Genomic DNA, 21,865 nt, shown 5'->3' on the forward strand with positions numbered 1-21,865 from the left:
CGGAAGATTTCTCTTGCATTTAATACAAGTTTCAGGATCTCACTGGCAGACATCATGGAGGCTGTGAAAACAGAAATTCTAGGGCAATTGTACAATTCCAGAGTTGATGTTTATAGTCTTGAGATTTTAATGTCTTTGCTTTATTTGGTGATGTTTGTTGTTAGCGTGGAACCATGTGACCAAAACCATTCCCACATCTCCAGTCTCTGTGAGTTGAGAGGAGTTGCCTCTGCATGTCTAGGAAAGAAAGCTATAGTCCCATGGAGTGCTGCCATGGGCCTTGACTGGCAGTTTCCAGAGAAGCCCTTGAGATAAATATTCTTCCAAGACTGAATCCTCATTGGAAAAAGATAAGAGCTTTAATGGGAGCTGCAGAAATAGAAACTGAAAGACAGTTCATCTGACTGCACACAAATCAACAGCAAAAAGGGTATCTGTGTCTGTCTCTTGACTGGGCTGTTTGGATGGGCTTTTCTTAGGGTTTGGTGAATTTGTAAATCACTTAGATGAGCCAAAAATACATTAAGACAGTCAATGTAAGTGTGAAGTGATCGAGTTGCCACTCTTCTTATTCAGAACAAATACTAATTAATTTGGGATAGTTTGAGGACTGTTCTAATCTCTGCTCTTACTCAGCCCAGAAGGATCCCTTAGGAGACCTTTCTGACTGAAATGATTTGATGAGCTTATAAAGTTTTGTTGTTTGTATGTATGGTGGCCACCAAAGTTGAACTTTAACTCTCAAGAGAGGAAGTTCTGCTGTTTCAGCGTGTTAGAAGGTGCATCAACCCTGTGACAATCAAATTGAATTTAAATTTAATTTCAACGTGAAAACCTCCATTGATGTATTAGCTGGTGTTCTACTGTCCCAAACTCATATTTGTAGGCACCTGAAGGATGTTTACAGCTCTCCTCCTAATACAGTCTTGTTTTTAATTGTCTACATGAAGTACAGTGGGACATGAGAACTTTCTCCAGGGTCACAAAGACAATTTCATAATCTTCTGCATCTTTAGTGGGAACTCAGGCTTTTCAGAAAATTTGGAAAGAAAATCTGTTTGCAGGAACCAAAATACAACTAGAAGCAAAGACCTTGAGTATCTTAAGTCTTCAGCAACTTTTCTCTGTTTTCGTGAGAGTACATTAGGGTAGTAGTTTTGGCATTGTAGAGCCCTGTTAATGAAAGAAGGAAAAAAAAGGAAAAAAAGGTAAAGATAAAGATGTAGTGTTTTTTTAAATGAATAATACATCTCCTTAAATACTTCTGGAACACCATGCCTGGGACAGGATGGTTGTGTCACAGCAACTTGCTGAACATCAGCTCAGCACCTCTTTCTTGCTCTGGCACAGCTTCTTAGGAAACAGCTAGCAATGATCAGGTGTTTGACATCAGAATCTCATAGATTTCAAACAATTTGTTCATACCATATATCTCTTCAGGGTGGGGGTTTCCTTAAGTTTCTGCCAGGCCACACGCTTCATATGTTAGAAACCTTTGCAGGGAAGAGCCCATCTAATGTTACTTGTCAGCGCTGATTCCTTTTAGCAAGAGTGCAAAACTATTTTTGGCCTGCTGTGATGGTTATTTTTGTCTCCATTAACCTCTTGACTGAATATAAACATTTATTGAGGGTTACCTCCCTTGTTTGTCCAGTTGCTTCATAGGTTACTGAAAAGTGGATGCCTGCTTGACCTCTTTCATCCTCATTAGCTGATGCTAATTGTTCCCTGAGAGATCACAGTTTTGATCCTTTTTGTCCTTGTCAAATTTGTCTAGTCATGGCATGAAGACATTAGCAGAAATTACATTTTCAGGTAAAAATTACTGAAGTGCAGAATGCACACTTGCCTAGTGTAGAGCAGTGAAAAATATTGTTGTTCTCTAATGTGCCCTCATTTCCAAAACGTGAGTTTACTATTGTATGGCCCCATTTTATGGACACTTGTGTTAGCAGGTCCCTATGATTATACTTGGGCAGTAAGCAGAATGTTTTGCAAGCTTTTAAATAATGTGTAGTAGTTCTTTTGGAGGGAAAAATAGAATTTTGTTTGGTTTTTGAAGTCTTATTTTTAAACCATTGTAATATTGGTACCATTGGTACTGTGTCAAGAAAGCTTTTATGTAAAAATGTACCTTTCTTAAGTTAGAGGTATTTCTAATAGCACAGTAAAAAAACCCACAGAATAAAGTAGCTGACATCTCCCACCACTAGCACTATCTTGGGAATGACCAACTAAATATTACAGTATGACAATCACATCTTATGAATTACAGGATGATATTCATTGTCCACTCTGAGAGTCAGATTATTAACATACTTTACTTCAAGTGGGATGGTGTCCCAAATGTAAAGAGCGTTCATGAAGAACACCTTGCCCAACCAGGATTTTATCCTGTGTCAAGCCAAGAAAGCCCTTTTTCATGTACCTCAGTGGATCTCTGTTGTGGTAGTATGGGTGGGGCAAAGAACTTGGCAGGTCTCAATTAGGTATCTGGAACAGACAGGTCCCAGGCTTCACAGGTTGTAACCAGTGCCTTAAATCCCGCAGACACTTAGCGCAGACTAAAAAGCGCCGGTGTGATGCACTCAAAGCACAATATCCTGCTTTACAAGCAGGTTGCTGCATTCTGCACCAGCTTCAGCTTTCAAATAGATTTAAAATGTAGCCTCAGGTATAGCACATTGCAGTAGTCTAATCTTGAGGTGATAAAGGCATGACTGATTTTACCATAGCTTCTTGTTATCTTGGACTGGGGTCTTTTAATTTTAACCATTTTAGGGAAATGGCCTGTCCTGAATCAGCAGGCTTGCTTTAATTCTTAATGTGTAATGAGGCACAAGAGCAAGCCTTTGTCAGTTGTGAACACCTCCTATGAATGTGTGAACTTCACAGGATGCCAGACCCCAAGAACTGCTGTGGTGGTCCTGACTCATCTTACAGCTCACACAATATGCCTCTGAGGTACTTCAAAGAGAAGCTATTGCCTGTCTCCCTTAGTGGAACTGCCAAGCTTTACAAGCAGCCAGGGCCTTGTGAAGTTTTGTTTTGATATTAAAAGAAGTTTATTTACATATCTGTGCAGCTTGGGAGCAGAGCTATGGGAGAGTGGGAAATTCTTTTGAGGTGTCCACCAGCTCTTCTGGGCCAGCAGAGCTGTGAGACAAAACACCCTGTTCTTTCTCCAGCCTATCTCTAGTGCCTAGAGACCACTCACAGCTGCTGAACTGATTACAAATTTTACTGCCAAGCCAACCTGGAAGCTAATTTATTGATCTCCATGTAGTTATTTAAGTTCCAAAAAAGCCCTCTAAATGAGGAACAGCAATGTGGACTCGCATCCTGACTGCTGGTGCTGTCTACCTGCCACTGCTTCTGCTTCACCTCAGAAGAGATGAGGCACCAGCCTGGGCTCCTCTTGTCTAGAAGGAACAGGGGTGGTGGCCTGGGACTAAGCCTGCAACTTACTAAAGGAGAAATTAATCTCCATGAGAAAGTCAAATGATATCTCTGCATCTCATTTCTTCCTCAGCAGTATGTGGTTAAGTATAATCCTTTCCCGGGACATATTATTTGTCCTGTCTATGTAGATAATAAACTATTGCCCAGCACAAGAAGATCCTGATATTATTTGAGACTTTTTTATGCCACCTTAATGAAAATAATACCCTTACAGATGGGAGAGACACACCAAATGCCAGATGTCTGGGAAGAAAAAAAAAAACAAAAACAGAAATAGGAATAAGATCTTGTGAACATTAAATAGATTATCCCTTCTGCACTTAAAAGGTAGAAATTTGTTTTGTTTTTTAACTTGGCCTCCAACTTAAAAAAAAATAAATCTTTTATGGTGCACTTGGACAAGTCCACTTCCTAGATTCTGTTATTCTATTGCACTGTCTTTTGACTGAAGATCACAAGCATAAACACAAAAAACAATGTTAAAAGCTTGACTGAAACGGCAGTTGGAGAAATGCAGCGTGTGGTAGGAAGATGTCCTGGTCAACCTCTTCATTATTGCTAAACAGTCATAGTTGCTAACACTGATGCTAAAGCTTGTGTTCAATATGGTTATGATTCTCAGCTATGTAAAGAATAGTCCCTCTTTCTTGTTTCCATAGTAGCCTTAGCACTGTTTTGGTGTAATTTACACTAAAGTCCAGAATTTTCTGTAATAGGAAATGAAGATGATACTTTGATTACCTTTCATCTCAGCTCTTGCAAAGCTTCTTCTTCAATTCATGACTCATTTACTTCATTATTTTCTGTGCAGTGTGTACATAAATTCTTTGCACTAATTTAATAATTGGTAATGTCAGGCTTCTTGATAATTTATATATGGACTTAACCAAATTGATAAAAGAAAATTTGGCTTGTTCACTGGCTAATTAGAAATCAGAATTTAAATTCAGATTTCAAACTCATGAAGTTGGGTTGACTCTTGTAATGCTTGAAAGAAGCAAACACAATTTCTGCAGCTTTCCATAGAAAAAGCAGTATTGGGAATTGAGACATTGCATGTATCTGGTTACAGTATTTGGTTGCAGTATTTCTACACCAGGTAGCTAAGTTGTTGCTAGCTGTTACATTCCTTTTTGCTAATTTCATTCTTCATTTTTATCTGTTTTTTCCAACATGTCTGGAAATGAACAATGTCATGGAGTGCATATAGAAGAAATGTGACTTGTGCATTAAATATTTGTATGCAAAATATAAAATGCCAATTGAGCAAGAAATACTATATTTGAGAATAAACAGATATAAAAAAAATCCCTGAAGAATTGTGATATTCAATGTCTTATTGTATAATCTATATTGAAATATTGATTTATGAAAAAAATATATTAAATACATCTTATATATTACTAAGAATTTAATTTTATATAACAAAAGTATTTTAAATAATACCATACTTTTGATAAATATTTTCTTATGTAGTTGGGGAATGTACTGTGTTCTGTGGTGACTCTTGATATACTTGACTACATTTCTAGAAAAATCTTAGATAATAAATTTGACCAATACATGTGGAATATCCGTGGAAAGATATGATTTTCTGTATCTCAATTTTTTTTTCACTTTCTTAATCATACAGAATATCACAATAGAACACAGCTAGAGCCAACCTGAGAATTATCGGTGGAATATAAAAATAATTATTCAAGTTATCTTAGAAAAGTTTGGAATGTCTTGGTCAGAATTAGATCCAAAAAGGAAAAAAAAAAAAATTACATAATGACTGTTTTGGTTTGTACTCTGTTGTGGTTTTATGCTTGATAGAGAGAAAAAGAGCCGTGAATCATAGAAATCTAACTGGCATCTCAGTGCCACATGCTGACAAACTCAGGAGTTAAGTGTTAATAAATTTAAAGCCTCTACCTTATCTCCTCAAATACACATTCTCTAAATTTAGAATCTGAAATGTACACAGGAAATGGTTTTGTTAAATGTGCATCTCCTCGCCTATATGCCTTTCAGGTGCAATGGATGTCATGCTTTACTTTTGTGCCTTTGAATTTATTAATATGACTTCTTTTATAGTCTTTTTGGAGACAAAGTGCAGTGAATCATTAGCAGTTTTTTTTCTTTCAGACATAGTTAAATCAACACTTAGCAAAAGGGGAAAAATTCTATTATCCATTCAGAACAATTTCCTATGATAATACAGATGTTACCCAGGACTGATCTTTGAAATGGATACTGATTCTTTAAATTCTTTCCTGTCTGTTTCAGGAAATAGTGAGATCCCCTTGATAATGAAGTACAATGTGTCTAAAGTTCACTTCTAAACACTTGGCTCTTTGCTGTGAAAGTCATCTGCATTCCCTTTATAATTCTCAGCCACCAGAGACCTGCTTAATCTTGGAGATCTGGTCCAATATCATTCGGAAAAATCCTTGATAATAGTTTTGCCGTTCAATCAATGAAAGAACTGAAGCTTACTGCTTGTGTCTTCTGAAAAAAAAACCCGAGGCAGGGGAATAAAACCTTAGCTTATGGGTTTGGAGATTTTGTTGTTTGCAAATAAAATTATTATTACTATTATTATTCAAGTTCTTAATCAAGGCAAGCAAATGGCATCTGTTTGTTATCATCCTTCCTACAGAAGACAAAGGCTTCAGTCCCTATGGTACTAACTGCTGGCCCCAAGTGGTTGTTGGATGTGACTTGGCAAGGAGTAGAAGACAACAAAAACAACTGCATTGTGTACAGCAAAGGTAAACAAAAGCTGTTTTGTTTTTTTTTCCCTCTACTTTCTTGTGCAAGGTACTGAGATAAAAATATACCTATTGCATAATAGGAAAACAAAGTAGTTGTTTTGCCTTAAAGTGGAACAGTTTTCATATCAATTTTCCTATCACATGGTGTCTGTAGGGTACTGTAGGTTTATAAACACAGAAGGACATTGACTGACATACGACATACCATCCATTTCTCTCTGATAGTGCCTCTTGGGAAACATCAGTAAAATCTAGGCACTTTAAAAAGGTGGTTTCTTTCTGACATTTTATTGGACATACTGGATAGCATTTCTCTATTTTACATTACATTGTAGACTATTAACTGAAATCTGGATTTATAAGAAGAATTTGAACTTGATTATATTAGGATAAGACCATGTCAGCAGGTAACAGAAGATAACTGAAATGCATTTCAGGGTTGTCACCTTTGAAGTTCTAGTCTCCTCATAGTGGCATGACATGCTGATGTTTCACTGGAATGTATTGGCTGGTTGCAATGCATATCATTACTGTCCAATGTGAATTGTCAGATTTGCTGAAATCATATGTGTTCCTAGGAGGGGCTCCAAACATGTTTCGTCTGACCTATTCCATCTTTTAGCTACAAGCCAAAGAGAAGGAGTTCAGTCCCTAGTGCCATGGATTATGCACCACACTGGTCAGTCACTGTGAATGGTTTGTAAATGTGGTTATGGTATCAATACAGTATGTTTAAAATAAAACAAAACAAACCACTGACCAAACGCTCCCCCCACCCCCAACCTCTTAAAGACACAGAATAAGAATAACTTATTTTTAGTGTAGCTGTTTTTGGCATTGTCCCTGAAGATAAGGTTGCAAAACTGAGACTTTCCTGCCTTGTGTTTCAATCACCAATCTCAGCACTTTGTGAATACTTCAGAACAAGCACTGTTCCTATTTAATTTCTTTTAGGTTTTATTTCTAACCAAACAGACCTACTGAGATCAAAGATTTATTTGCTGAGGCAACCTAGTGACCATTTCAGCATACAAGCATCCAGGCAAATAAGCACCCATATCAATATATTAACATACAAAACACTAATCATAACATCAAAGACTCCTAAAAACTTACTAGAAACAATTACAACTTGTTCCTATAATCATTGCAATTTATACACTTATAAGAGGATTGCTTTTAAACTGCCACAAGCCTTTGAAAGTTGAAACGCTGAAAACAGGGAATTTGCATGTTAAAAATGAGTTGCACACCAGGGTCTTATAAATTCTTTCTATTATAATTAGAGAATGCCAACACATTCATTCTGCAACCTGAAACACCTGCAGTACTAGAGAACTGGGCTCAGATCTAAAACGGGTTGAGCTGCCCTTCCTTCACAGCTTGCTGATTGCTGCCTAAGTGGAAGAAGCAGCAAAGTGCTCTGAGTAACATAGTGAAGCTTTTATTGTGAATCCAAAGCTGCAGTTTGCTATTTCTGGTATTGAATACTCACAGGCAAAAAATTTTGAAGCAACTTTTAAATGTAATTGGAAATTACTTTCACTCAAAAATATGGTTTCTGCTAATTCCCATAGGATGATGTCTTATCAAGTACGACATTCTTTCTGTAATTATAATAATACTTAGGACATATATACCAGTAAGACTTTTCATCTTCAAAGTACTTTACAAACACTAACTAATTCATTAGAAAATTTCAATGCTATTTGTCTGATTGAATCTATTGAAATACTTTTTTTTTTTCAAATGTTAAAAACTTTCTTCAGTTTGGTGCAATTTGAGTAGCCTAAAACATTAGTCTTTTCATTCAAGTATGCTGAATTTTGTTTCACAGATTATGCTGGTTGCTTAGCAAGTTATTGTTAGACAATCATACAGTGCTCAAGGTGAATTCTGTTATCTCTACAGCAGATGCATATCATAACTGAAGTTGAGGGTAAATTTGAGCCCTAATTTATAAATACATGTTTAAAACCTGCTACTTCACTATCCTAATGCAAGAAATAAGTTGTAGATTTGTTTTAACTTCACTGCATTCTGTGCACTTCTCTTTGCACTTTGAGTTGTTTCCTCTGTCATTCATGAAGCACCTACACTTCCCTTGAGCCCTGCTGGGATTTTTGTACTAGAAAGATTAATTGGCTTCGATCACAAAACAATGTCAAATAGAAGATGGTAAAATAAATAAATAGAATAATGTTTCTTCCTTCAATTTGTATCTCATCATTCCAGATTACATTGCCTTGATTTGTGTTAGCTTTCTGTCTCCTCTAGTGCCATTACTTCTAATGAAACGGTGTACAGCTGGCATGTAGTTGTAATTCGATGCTATGTTGTAGTTGCATGCGTATAATTTTGTTAGTTTGCTTAGCAATACATTGCTATTTCTGAAAGCAATTAACTAAACAAATGTATGGAACTGTTCACATAGAAGATTTGGTCACCTGGGAGCTGTTTTCCTTGCTCTACTCAAGATGAGACAAGAGAGTACATTGGCTCATATCTGAGAGGAAAGTAAGTTTAGGAATTGGCTAGCAGTACGTGGTACTGGTTGATCAGTTCCTGCCTCAGAAGCATTTCTTTACTTTTAGCTTATTACAGGGTTATCTGTGAGAGCAGACTTTCCCCCAGATCTTTCAGGAGACCACAGGCATGTCAGCCTGACTTAAGTTCACTCGAAGCTAGGACCACCACGGTCACCCATATATTAGACACAGAATAATTACAGAGAGAGGAGTGTGGCATTTAGTTCCATGAAAGTGAATATGAGCTGGGCAGCTTAGTCCTTGTTTGCCTTTAAAACTCTCTGTAAAATATCTTCCCTAGGCAAGCAAACAGAAAAGGTGTGTGTTAGTACAAATGTGTATAAATATATATGCTGTACATTCATATTATATATAAATCTTTAGATTAGGAAGCCAATTATGTAAAACGATACATTAGAGTACAATCAGATTGAATAGCTATTAATAACTATTCAGTATTTGAAATTAATTCTATTTAGTCTAGGATCACTCATTGCTATCCATATTTTTATAACTACATTTCCCCAGTACTAGGACAAATTAGAAAAGTGAAAAACAGTTCATTAGTATCGTTTTTTTACAAGCTGTGATACAAGGCAACTCATGGCATTATCCCATTCTGTTTTTTTAAAGGGAACTTTTACAACTGTAATTAGATTTGAAAGACATGCTCTTTTTGTTTTAACATTTATGTCAAACTCTCATGTTTCAAAAATAGTCCATTAAATAATCTAAGAGCTGTCCTAGAAACAGTAACTGACATTTCAGAGACATATTTTTATCTAGAATTATAAATATATTTCCAAAACCAGCTACAGTTTCAGTAATACAAGCAAGATACATTGGTATGAAGTATGTTCATTGCAACATAGTGTACTTGAGAAGCATTAATGGCTAACAGAGTTGTGGAGCAGACCTAGTAAATTCCTAGGACCAGAGCTAAGAGTCCCCCCACAACTTAGGAAAGGGCTGGAGTATTAATTGCAAATCTTCCACTGGGAATGTAAGGGATTTTTAAAATGAGTTACAACTGAATAGAAGAGAAACTATGTAAAAAATACAGTTACACAGACTCATACAACAGATACTTTTCTAGATGTTATTTAAACCATTTATGTGAAATGTATGGACACCCTGTGTTTAGTGGCATTGTTAAAACAGGGTGTCTGTACAAATATTTAGCTGTGGGAATTATAAAATCATAAGGCGATTAAGTTAGCTAGTTGTGAAATTCCAATATTGCTTTTTAAATGACTTCAGGATATAGGAGGTGCTAAGGTTATTATCTGTTATCAGGAATACAGCGGAATTGTACGACTGGATAATAACTAAACAACTGACACAATGTAAAATTACATTATCAGTGTGTTAAAACAAAATTGCGCCCTAAAGGAGTCTACATGCCAGCTCAGAGCTGCAGTGTAATTATGCTTAACTCTGATAATTAAAATACAACGGAGATCAACAGAATCATTTTCATTAAGAAAATTATTAATGATGGTGGTATAACAGTAATTGATTGCAGAGCACCACAGGATAACTCTGTGCAGGAAAACCAACATGTTTAACGTGTGTCTGGGCTGGCTGGGTTGCCTTGTGAACCACCGAGCACTCTGCCTGCCCAGCTGGCAGCTGGGGGGCATATCTGCTGCTGCAAACCCCACATCAGAAAATGGCTGCTTCTCGTTCAGGCTGCTGTTTGGAGGGGAGAGGGCCAGGTGCTGGGCCACAAGGGCAGTGGGAGGGAGTCAGAGGCACCTGCTGAAAAGGAGCTGGCCACCAGCAGCAACTCGCACGCTGCTCCAGCTGTCCGGCATCTCATTTTACGTGAAGTGGTGTTTGGTTTTGCATTTCCATTAGTGATTTACTGATGCTATTTCCTCCTCTGCCTGGCTTCACTGAGTAGTTTATGCCCTTCGTTATGTCTGAGAGGATGCGAGAGGAGAAAAAAAACACCCTCACCCCAGCGCGGTTCCACAGGCACTGCGTGACATCTTCGTAAGTAATTCCACAGGAGGGTCCTGTTAATTGTCCCAGTGGTGCAGACACATGATATCAAATGCCATAAAAAGCCTCCATCCCTCTGCAAGTGAAATTGCAGCCAGTGCCCACTGAGTGACTATAACAAAATCCTGGTTAGGGAGGATGTTGCCTAAGGGTAAGATCCGAGAATTGTCATTTTCTTTTGGTGAACACGAAACCGGGGAGGGGGGTGGAGGAGAGGAAATTCGGGGGAGTGTTTCTACACACAGCTAAGGGATGGGTGCTTGCTCAAACAGATGCTGCTTTTGAAAGCTGCCCAAAAAAGTCTATTCTCCAATCACAATAGAGAACAAGCCTGCTAGGGTGGATTTACAGGATGAGATTAGTTAAAATGACAGCTGCCCACACTGAAACTGTGTCATGTAGCTAATTTATAAATAGAAATTCAAGGAGAGGCAGCACATAGGAGAGAGCAGAGCAGAAGTCAGGGCTGGAAGCCGAGGGCTGCACTCAGCTCAGCCAGTGCTTCCCTGCTGAGGAACCCTGTGCTGCCCAGTGGTTGACTCAAAATAAGTCAGTAAATACATAATTGTGCACTTAACTTCACTAGTACTGGGATGAGTTATTTAGCTGATGTATGTGCCGTGTATTGAAAATACAAACGCTGTAAAAGTGCTATGTGAAATTACTAGTAAGAACGGAAGGTAATTTTTAATTAATTTTGCTAGTTTGAAGTAAACAGTCTATTTTTTAACATAGAGAAAAAGTTGCTGCAACAGAAGGATTCTTAAATTTTTATTTAGTGACAGAGGATTCCTTTTCATAATCATGCTGTAAGATCCTCAATACCACGTTTTCCCCAGTAAATGAGTTTTCAGCTAGCAAATACATTTTTTTTTTCCCTCTGCAACTTCAGGCAATGTAATGGTACATTGTGCCACAGACATAACATCAGAGACCCTAATGAGACACAGGTCAAACATCATAAGGAGTTTAAACACTGCTGCATTAGGAGTGTATTTCGGTTTGGGTCAGACAACAAGTTGTTTAATAGGCCAAAGATTAACTTGGGGCATATATTTTAGATTGCAAGGGGCTTTTTTCCACATACTATTAAAAGCAAATTGAATAAATTTACTTAGTCTGTTCCATATGGGCAGAGGGATGTCTACAGCATCTGCTATCTCTCTGGATGCCTCCATTAGCTAAACAATGTGCTGAAGCCTTTGATGATGCTACAGGTTTTTGTTCTTCCTGGGTATCCTCTGAAAAAAAATCTTGGAATTTAACATAATGCATGTGACACTTATCCGTATATCAAAGGTCCATGGCAGAGCTTGTGTTACATTTCTTTTTCCACAATACTGAAAAATGGCAAAATATTTCTCAAGAAAAGTATGAGTATAATGCTTACATAAAATAGTGTCTCTACAAGGGCAATATAACTTCGCAGTCATTGGAAGAAACTGTCTTGGTTACGGACATAAAGACATGATTGGTAGACAAGCAGATGGCACCATTCATGTTTGTTTTTTCAGGGATGTTGAGAAGAGAGGATGCCTAATGACACTGTTGCAGACAAAACTGTTGCAAATTGGTCCTACTTCTTTACTCCCTGGACACAGAAGTAGAAAATATTTTTCCTCACGACAAGCAATATTTATTGCTTGCTGATGGCAGACACAATTCAGACATAATTCAGCTTCAAAGAACTCGTACTTTCTCCTTATTTTTATTTTTACCTTTGGAAATAGATGCAATGGGAGATTATCTGCTTTACAGAGCTTAGAGGTCAGGGCCTTGTGTATGGTGTTAATTAGCTACAAGAAAAAGGTTATTATATGTGTCTTTATGGAATTAGTATAATATGCATATAATAGCATACAGCAAATTATTGCATGCCCTCTAAATTCTAAGCATGCAGATAATTAAGGGAAGATGACAAGAAAAGCAGAGGTACAGCTATATTTTCACTTTAAATATGAAAATGATTCTGTTTGTTATTAGTGCATTTCATTTACCAAGCAGCCAAGTGATAATTTTAGGTTGTTCTCATATGAACATAGGTTTAGGTTTTTCTTGTGTCGCTCATCTTGTGTAGTTTATTTCATAGTATCAAATCTGAATTCTTTTTTATTTGAGGGGCAAGGAAATAGGCAGAATATTGACATTATTTGTAGAGAATTATATATTTAGTACTGAAGGTATTAAGAGCTGTAAACTAAGTCTCACACTCACCAGTGAGAACATGTCCAGCATGGAAAGAAGCCCAGTCTGTATTTCATACTGAGACCATGTTAAAAGAAATACTGCTTCAACCATTTAGAATACAGGCAAAAATAAATGCAAACTTTATGCAGAGATATTTTTTTTCAAGGTATGTTTTGTCCCTCATTTTTCTAAGTCAATTGCAGTAGAATCAGTAATTTATAAATTTTATGAAAGTTATCATAATTTTCAGGATATGACATAGATGCTAAATGTGTGGGGTTTTTTTCATTACTTTTTTTTTTCTATCCATTATGATAAATAAATATTTATTATGCTAAATAAATACTGAAGACTGCAGTAAGCCTTGTGACCCCTGTGGCTCATGGTAGTGTTACCTCTGTCATCTTTCCTGCAAAGCAAAAGGGAAGGAAAAAAGCCCCCAAATTTGCTGAGCCACACATTTCAAGTTGCCGACAACCCCATCCACAAGAAAACAGAAGAAAATATATATGCACTCTGTCCTGTCAAAAGGCTTTTGCCTTATCTTGAGAGACTGTCAGGGCAGGAACATCATGGAATGGACAGCAGTCTATTAAATTAATAAGCTGCTGGATGGTGTCTGGAGAGTTATGATGCTCCATAAATCCAGTTTGATCATGGTGGACAAGGTTTAAATCTGCAGCCTTCTAATACATATCCAGGTCCTGGATTGGATTTTAAGTTTTGTGCTGGAGACATAGAGATAGTCCTGCAGCCTGTGAATTAAGATTTATCTTTTTTTTTTCTCATTCTTTTTTTTTCCAATTTTTTCCCTACGCTTCTTGACAAAAATGAAAACACCATAGGGATCTTGGCAAATGTTGCTGCTTGAAATGAAAGAGCTGTTGTCAAGGTGAAACCATAACCTAGAAGCCTAGAATCAAACCTTGATCATTCTTTTCAGGCAGCTCCATTGGTGCTGAGTATAAAACATCTGTAAGGGAAGAAACAGGGCTGGATTAATCTCCAGCCTGTTTTAAAGTGATTCCTGTCAAATACACCTACTGTGTATTTCTGGTATAAGACAAACTAATGGTGTGCTGTATAAAAGCAAAAGCTAAAAAAATGTAGCAGCGTACTTTTCTCCCATTTGAGGCAGTTCCATGTATAACTGGCAGTGTGGTGTGAGATTTTGGTGTCACTTAGCTCTAAATACATGATGGTCATAATTCAGGGAAGACTCTTTCATAGCATTCAAGGTGCCAATCTTCCAGGAAAACCTGTATGACATGCAGCCATGATGTCCCTGTAGAGCTGGACCACCTGGAACAAAATGTAAAAAAAATTAAATTAATAATGTTGGATGTGTTTTGTCTCTTAACTGTTTACAAGGGAGGCCATTATTATGGCATCATGGGTGGTATTCAAGTGTCTCTTCCCTGCTTAATTGACCTACAGGCCAGTGTTGCATTACTGGGTGCCTAAGCTTGTATTTGTGTGACCGTGGGGACTCCAGCAGGTGGTTGCTGTGCTTGCTTACACGGGCAGTGGCACTGACAGCAGTTCTCTCTTGCAGATTCCCTAGCTGTGTTTAGGATTCAGCCTAATGTATTTATTGATATTACTTAGAAACTGTGTTACTCTTAAAAGCAATCTCTGTTTATTTTTCTTTTATTGTTATTTTAGAAGCCTAAAGAAACTTCTTGATGTTGGAGGAGTATAAGAACAATGTATGTTAAAAGTATGTTAACAAGTATGTTAAAAGAAACTGATAACTCCTGTAGCAATATCAAGGACAGTGAGATTTGTTTTATGCCAACAGAAGTAGATTCAAAGATGAAAGAAATTTAAAAAGCTCTTTTGGTGACTAGGTTTCCTTAAGCAGAAATTGGGATCAAGATATAACCCTCAGTCACATCCATCCATCTCCCTCCATTGTCTTCCAGAAATTACCTAACAGCTGTACCCAGAGATCATATGTGACTGAATCCTGACCTCTCTATTGATTCTTGTGATCAATCTGTGTACTCTCTGATGCAAAGATCAATGTCAGCATTTCCCTCCTTCTCCCACAGCATTCCAGCACTGCTCCCTTTGCAGACAGATGGCACAAGGAACAGGGCACCACAGGGAGGCACCGTGGTGTTAAGGCCAGCAGTGCAAACACATCTGGTTTTCCTAATGCAGTGGTATTTGCACCCTGCTGTTAGGGGCAGGTTACAAAGGGTGGATAATAAAATGGGGAGGAGGGTGAGTAGGGATACAATTCCAGCATGGTGCAAAATATGGTAGTCCCTCGTTGCAGTCCCCCTTGCAAATGAAGCAGGATGCTCCTACTGCCTAAAGCTGCCTGTCTCCTCACGAGTACTGGGGCATCCCTCAGCCTTCCTACCATGTCAGTCTTCTCTTAAAATAACCGAAGGAAGTATGGAGAAGTTGCAGCCTGCTTTTGTGTGTGTTTAATATTTAAGGAATGAACCCCTGTCATTGCAGACACAGAGAGAACTTAGCTTTCTTACAGTGTAATTTTGTGTGATATTATGAAAAGGAGAAAAGTGGAAAAAAACCCCACAAAACTGTTTCAAATTTGGTTTTTTCGTGTTTCAGTTTTGGCCCGTCAGGGCATGCAGGGCAATGTGATGCTGACAAACAGAAAACAGAGATTTTGTTGAAGCAGATTTAGTAGAGTTTCTGTCATGAGTGGTGATGCACATGACTGAATTGGTCAGTGGCTTGCAGAACCAAGGTTTGTTGCTCAAGCAGAAATTGCCTGTAGCGTAATTTACTATTATGTTATAGTATACAGGCATGTCTGCATGCATTCATAAATACATGCATATATCTATCTGTCTGTTTGTCTATCTATCTATCTATCTATCTATCTATCTATCTATCTATCTAAAAATAACTCAGGTCTCAGTTAGAGTTACACTCAAGCCAGGTAGGGTTCTGAAATCTCTTCCTATAGTTCTAGTATATACTTCTGCAGAGGCAAATCCAGCTGTTCTGAACAATTACACCTTTACAGGTCAATAATCATTGTGAGGAAATGTATCAAATTGGAAGAGAGTTTACAAGAAAGAGTTAAGTCCTAGCAAGCATTGTTAAGGCTTGAGAAAAGTGCTAGTATTAGCTTTATACATTACAGGATGCTAGTTTATCAATAAATTGATAAAAGTAGAAGATGATGCAGGGAAAAAGATTAATTTTGGGGAGTGAAAATCAATGTAAAAATAATATTTAAAACTTAAATTGTATTAGAAACACTAGAAGAGAGCTGCATTCAGTCTTAAATCAGATGGATTGTAACTTCTTATTCAAAAAAGAGAAGTGCACAGTCAGATAATACACAGTGCACTGTAGCATTATTTTAGTGAAGGGAGAATTCTTGTTTGTAACAGTGGTGATACAGAAACACACACAAATTGAAAATATGCTTTTACAATTGAGTACATAAAAATAATATGGCAGCAACATATTGAACAGTTAGGACAGTGCACAAAGTATTCGAGACCTGTGCAAAGACATTTTTGAGAAAACCAAGGATCAATGGGTTAATGGAAATTAACTGATGTGCCCTTACCTTCAACTCTGAAACTGCTTTTAGCTGAAACAAATGTTCAGAAATGTGGGAATGGAAGCATCTGAGACATAGAGAAGACAACTGTATCTTTAGCCTGCCAGAATGTTTGCTGAAATTATGAGATGGGCAATTGAACTTAAAGTACAAGATGAAAAGGAACTGTTTCACATGGGGAAATGAGAGGGGTGGCATCAAGTGATCACCGTGCATCTTCTATTAATAAACTGTTCTTTTAAATGTGAACAGGCTTGCTTTTATGGTGGCTGCATATGCATTTTAATAGATTTAAATTATGTGAGGTTTAAATGCATTTTCAAGTTACAATTAAATGAAAATTTAAAATAAGTCTGACAGTTTGCTAAGGCTAAGCCAGTTTTATGATTAAGGTTCAATTAAATTATATTTATCGTTGGAGCAAATGAAGTATAAAATCACAAACAATGACATTTTTCAGTGGCTTACTTTGGTGGAAAGTGTAGCCTAAAGTATGACTTCAAGACTTCTATCTTCCACTCCCTCCTAAAGCAGAAATTAATTAGGGCTAAACAGCATTGGCTGTATGTTCAGAGCCCTAGCCTAAGAGCCTTCCATGGACCCGTGGTCCAGGAGCCATTTACTAAGAATGTTGTTTTGTGATGCTAAGTATTATGTACTTTATTTGGGTTTAACTAGTGAAGTTAGGGGATAAGTTGAAATTTTAATAATGGTTTAAAGAATTAACCATTTTTTGTTGCTTTCATGGAAGTGACTTTTTTGCCCTTTGTGCTCTCTTAGAAGATTTGTTGAGATCAAGTCTTTAGACAGCTCTTTCTGTTTCTGTGTGTTTTCTGTTTAAATCACTAAATGTCATAAGTTTTGCAGTGAATCAAGGAGAGAATTATGGTTTTATACAGGCAAGCTATTTTTCTATTACATCCCCTGCACCATAACATGTGAAATATGACAATTTTCTGGCTTGCCACAATATGGTCATCAGCTTTATATATGTGACACTGCTCTGTCTTTCTGAAAAACTTCCTATAATTTGTTATTTATTTTTTCTTCATTTTGCCCTACAGAAATGTATGTAAAAGGAATAATATTTTGCATTCTGTTTCTTTGGTTTTATCTTAATTTTATAATCTACAACATAACCACAAATTGATTAATTTTGGACACTGAGCAACTTGAATTTTTTTGACATATTTAAAAGCTGATCCTCAGCATCATAAAATTGTTCTTTCCAAAACACTATTCCTCTCCTTTATAAGAATGCTCCTAAGTGAGAGTAGGCAGAAAAAAATTCATTTCAGATCAACTACACCTAAGAAAACCCTTTAATATATTCAGCTAGAAGATTCAAAAAAAGTGATGAGCTGATATATGACCTTTTTCTCTTCAAGAACATATGTACATATTCAGCAAATTGAAGCATGATCCCTGTGCTAGCACTTGGAATTTTGTTATGTGTTGCTAATTATTGCAAAGTCTAAACATGTGAATAGTTGAATACTCAAAGGTCTAGTTGTACAGATAGAACTCAGGTTCTGAGTCAGGGAAGTCTCCAAAGGCACCCATTGAGAAGTACTTTCCTTAACAAGAGCATTTTCTTTGAATTGGACTCTTTCCAGTTGTTAAACTGGATCTCTGATCTGATACACAGGAGATCTAAAGAGTTGGTCCCTAAACTTAAAATAGAACAGCTAATTTTGAAGTTTGGGACTTATTTTTTTGGCTCTGACACCTCCCGTGTGTTGTTTCTAGGATGTTAGTTTTATAGAAGAATCAATAGGAGCTGATTAGCTGAGATTTCCTTTGCAAGCTTTAGCCTGACAGTCCGTCATTAGTATCCAGCAGGATTCTTTATTTTTGCGTAGTTCTTCACCTTCGTTCTTTCAGAAAGTAAGATGGGTCAATTTGGGTTTGCAGTTGGCAGTCTCCAGACAACTAGTAATATTAGCTACCACGGAAAAAGAAGCAGCCTGCAGTTTTTAACAGTAAATGTAAATCTAATTCTGTGTTTTGGAAATGGTCCGATCAGATTTTAGCTGTGTGCCATGAATCAAACACCGGATTTATCAAACTGAGTCACTTTTACATAGTAACAACTTGTCAGATCCTTGTAAAAGGTTGTCTGTGATTCACACTGCAATGAATTTGTTAGCTGTATCCCCCCCCCAAATTCTCTAGGAGGTGCATATGCCCAACTGAACATGTTAAAAAAAAAAAAAAAAAAGTACAGTTTCTTTTCCAATAATTTATTTTCATACAATGTCTCTGTTGAAAATGGGTTAATATTTGTAAAGCAAAAGAGTTTTGTAGACTAATACTGTAAATGGAGGACATGAAGAAAAAACTGTGAGGAAGAAAAAACTACCTTTACTTAGGAAACAATTCTGCTTTTCTTTGAAAGTGTTAGAGACAACTTAAGAGTTTTAAACTCAATATTCTAGTAGAGTTACTATATTATTTTGCTTATCCTGACATAATTATTGTTTTCATGGAAAATAGACTGTTTTCCATAGCACTGAACCAGTTAGACTATATCCTTAACGCCGGGAACAGCTGTTGGTGTTTTGGGATATTTAAAGTATATTCCACATATAGCTTTCGACTGGTGCCCTGTCTTTTTTTTGCATCTCATTCTCTTATCTCCATTGGCATCAGCTGCTACAAAATAGACATAGTGGAGTAAAGAGCCAACTCATAACTTTTCTCATTCATTGTTCTCATTTCTTTCTTCACTTCCTACTCTGCAGAAATTCAGGTGCATCAAGGAAATACCCAAAAAAAGAATGAACAGAGGGTCTGAGTAGTTCTTTCTAACTTTTATACCACATAATCATTATAAGTACCTAAAGATTCTGAACTCTTCCCTCCAGAGACAGAAAAAAAATTCACCAGAGTAGTCATCAGCAGAGCCTTAGAAGTCCTCTGGCATCCCTTCATCATAGAGCCTAAATACTGTGTTACCAGGGGGGCTCTTTCTTTGGAAATTAAAACACGAGAGAGAAGCTACACAGGATGTTACATAGAGTTTAAGAGATGAAACGGAACTGTTGGAAGTAATTGAGTCCCTACATTTTGATAACATGTGGCTTGCTTAATTACATTTGCCTTTGTTCCCTTTTGGAACTGGGACGCATCAGTCTCTCTTTTTCTGAGCTTGTGTAGTCATATATGTGTAATAATCTAACACTTACCTACACATAGCTGGATTAATAAATAAGCTGTGCAGAGCAATGGCATTCATGTAGCATGTTTGTTGGTTTTTTTTTAATCTACTGAGACTATTTTACGTAAACTAAAGTAATAGTACACAAGAAAGAGAAAGTACTGTATAGAATTGTCATGTCTGAACAGCCCAAATAGTGAGTGCATGATCTATGGGATGCTTGGTTGAAATGCAGGAGATTTTTTGTGTGTTTTAAAAATGCTTTATAACACGTGCAGTAACAGCATGCACCCTTTCAAGGCTGGAGGTAAGAAGCAAACGTTTAAATCCTTCTTATTTAGGAAAGATTCGGATGCCCAGCATGTCTTTTTACATCTATCACTATAAAGAGTCAAGAGAATAAAAGATTATTTGGGAGTATATTGATGGATTGTTGAAATGTAACTACTCAGTCAGCCAGGCTTTTGATAAGTCTTGTGTATGCTTGGAATTGGAGGTGTTGACATGTAACACAGATATATCTCATTAGGTTTATGTAAGAAAAATGGGAATTTTTCTGAACTTATTTGATGCCCTCTTCTTTTCATTTTTCAGTATACATAACTCTTTCTTTGGGGTATTTTAATACAAAATGCTTACTTTGTTTTCCCATGGATGGCTCACTTTGGGTTGCTTAGAATTTGAATCTTTCCTGTCATTAGTTGGAGAGATAGTGTGAGCTCAGATAGAAAAAAAATTGAGTTGTTTTTTCATAGAGAAGAGAAACTAATTCTTGAAATATTAGCAGCAAGATTTTGGTATTTCATTTACATCACAGTAAAGTACAGCTCTGTATTTGGCTCTTAATTCTTATTTTCTCAGAAGGCACTGACATTTGGATTTGGGAGGAGGCTGTTATTCTTGCCATCGTTTTTTCTTTTTTTGAGAATTGTACCCTTTCTTAGTTTATAAGGCATTACATACATTTTAAAATAGAGGGAGATTGTGAATACCTGTTTCTTTTGGAGAAAAGAAAATGCATAAAGCCAACCAAACGGAATGAGCATAATGTTATTCTGAATTGTCAGACTTCACATATGACTCTCTAATACTTCTCAGGTTCGAGTCTGCTGTTAATATAGTTTCAATAGATACACTAAGGGAAGTGCCAAGACCAGCTTGGACAGGGTTTTCTTTTTTTTTTTCCTCCTCTTTCTCTTTTAATCCCTGTGGGGCTCTGTGATTTTTCATAGCTGGACTAAAGTTGTGTCAACGGGAGACTTGCACCATAAAGACTGAAATGTTAAAGAAAGCTACAAGGAACAGCTTTGAGGCAAGGTTTCAAGCTTTGTCATCACGCTTGAAGAATTTTCTGTTTAATGTACTGTAATGCAGTATTCAATGGGGACAAGTTTAATTGAGTTTTACACAACCCAGTTGGGAGTAGCGCTGCAAGGTAGGTGATGTCTAGGTTTTTAATCTTCCACTCCAGAGAGGCTTGTTGACGAAGTGGTTCTTTCTCTTTGTAAGAAAAAAGGGAAGCATGAGAAATGATACATCCGTGGATAAAACCAATTGGCAACCCCCAAAGGAATGAGGGCGATAAGGCGAATCCAGCACTTGTAAGAAATAAAAGAATCCAACTGTTCATTTAAATGAGAAACAACACGTGTGATTGAGGAGGCAGGGAGGCTGGGCGCTGGAGTGGGGAGGAAGGGACTAACAAACAGAGTGGCTGGTGTCAGAGTTAGGCGTCCTGCACAAACAAGCCAAGGTTTGTTAGACGGATTACTGAATAGATAGTTAACAACTTGCATTTTTTAAAGAACAAGGAAAACCAGACGTTTCCTATATCAGAGAAGGTGGCTGAAGTGGCAGGAGGGAGAAAGCTGCAGTTAGGCAAGCCCTACTTAAAGAATCATTTTTCCTTCCCGAAGGCCTAACAGCAGCTCTCCATCAAACAGCATAAAAATAGCACAGGACCCTGTCAAAGAGAAAATAATACCTTCTGTGTAAGCTGTGTAAGTGTATTAAACTGTAGTTCTGTTCAAGTTACTCCTGCTAGAACTTAAGCGGCCGAAAGGATAAAAGCATGCAGTCAATATACTGCCAAATCGTCTCCCTGCTTTGGCTCTGCCTCCTTGCTACAGGAAAAAATGTTTCACTAACCCTAAAAGCACTGTCTGCCCTTCATTAAGTATTCTGCTCTTGCCAATCGTGTACAATT

The 21,865-nt window shown here is 37.2% G+C and overlaps 1 protein-coding gene across 1 annotated transcript in view; it reads left to right on the forward strand.

The window, feature by feature from the left end:
- ZFPM2 (zinc finger protein, FOG family member 2) overlaps positions 1 to 21,865 on the forward strand; it is a 431,509-nt gene that overhangs the window by 306,195 nt on the left and 103,449 nt on the right. The window contains exon 5 of the mRNA XM_010006533.1: positions 6,107 to 6,218. Within this exon, the coding sequence (XP_010004835.1) occupies positions 6,107 to 6,218 (112 nt within the window). The remainder of the gene's footprint in view (positions 1 to 6,106; positions 6,219 to 21,865) is intronic.

This window comes from Chaetura pelagica, unplaced genomic scaffold, assembly GCF_000747805.2.
Source record: "Chaetura pelagica isolate M959 unplaced genomic scaffold, ChaPel_1.0 scaffold76, whole genome shotgun sequence".
NCBI lineage: Eukaryota > Metazoa > Chordata > Aves > Apodiformes > Apodidae > Chaetura > Chaetura pelagica.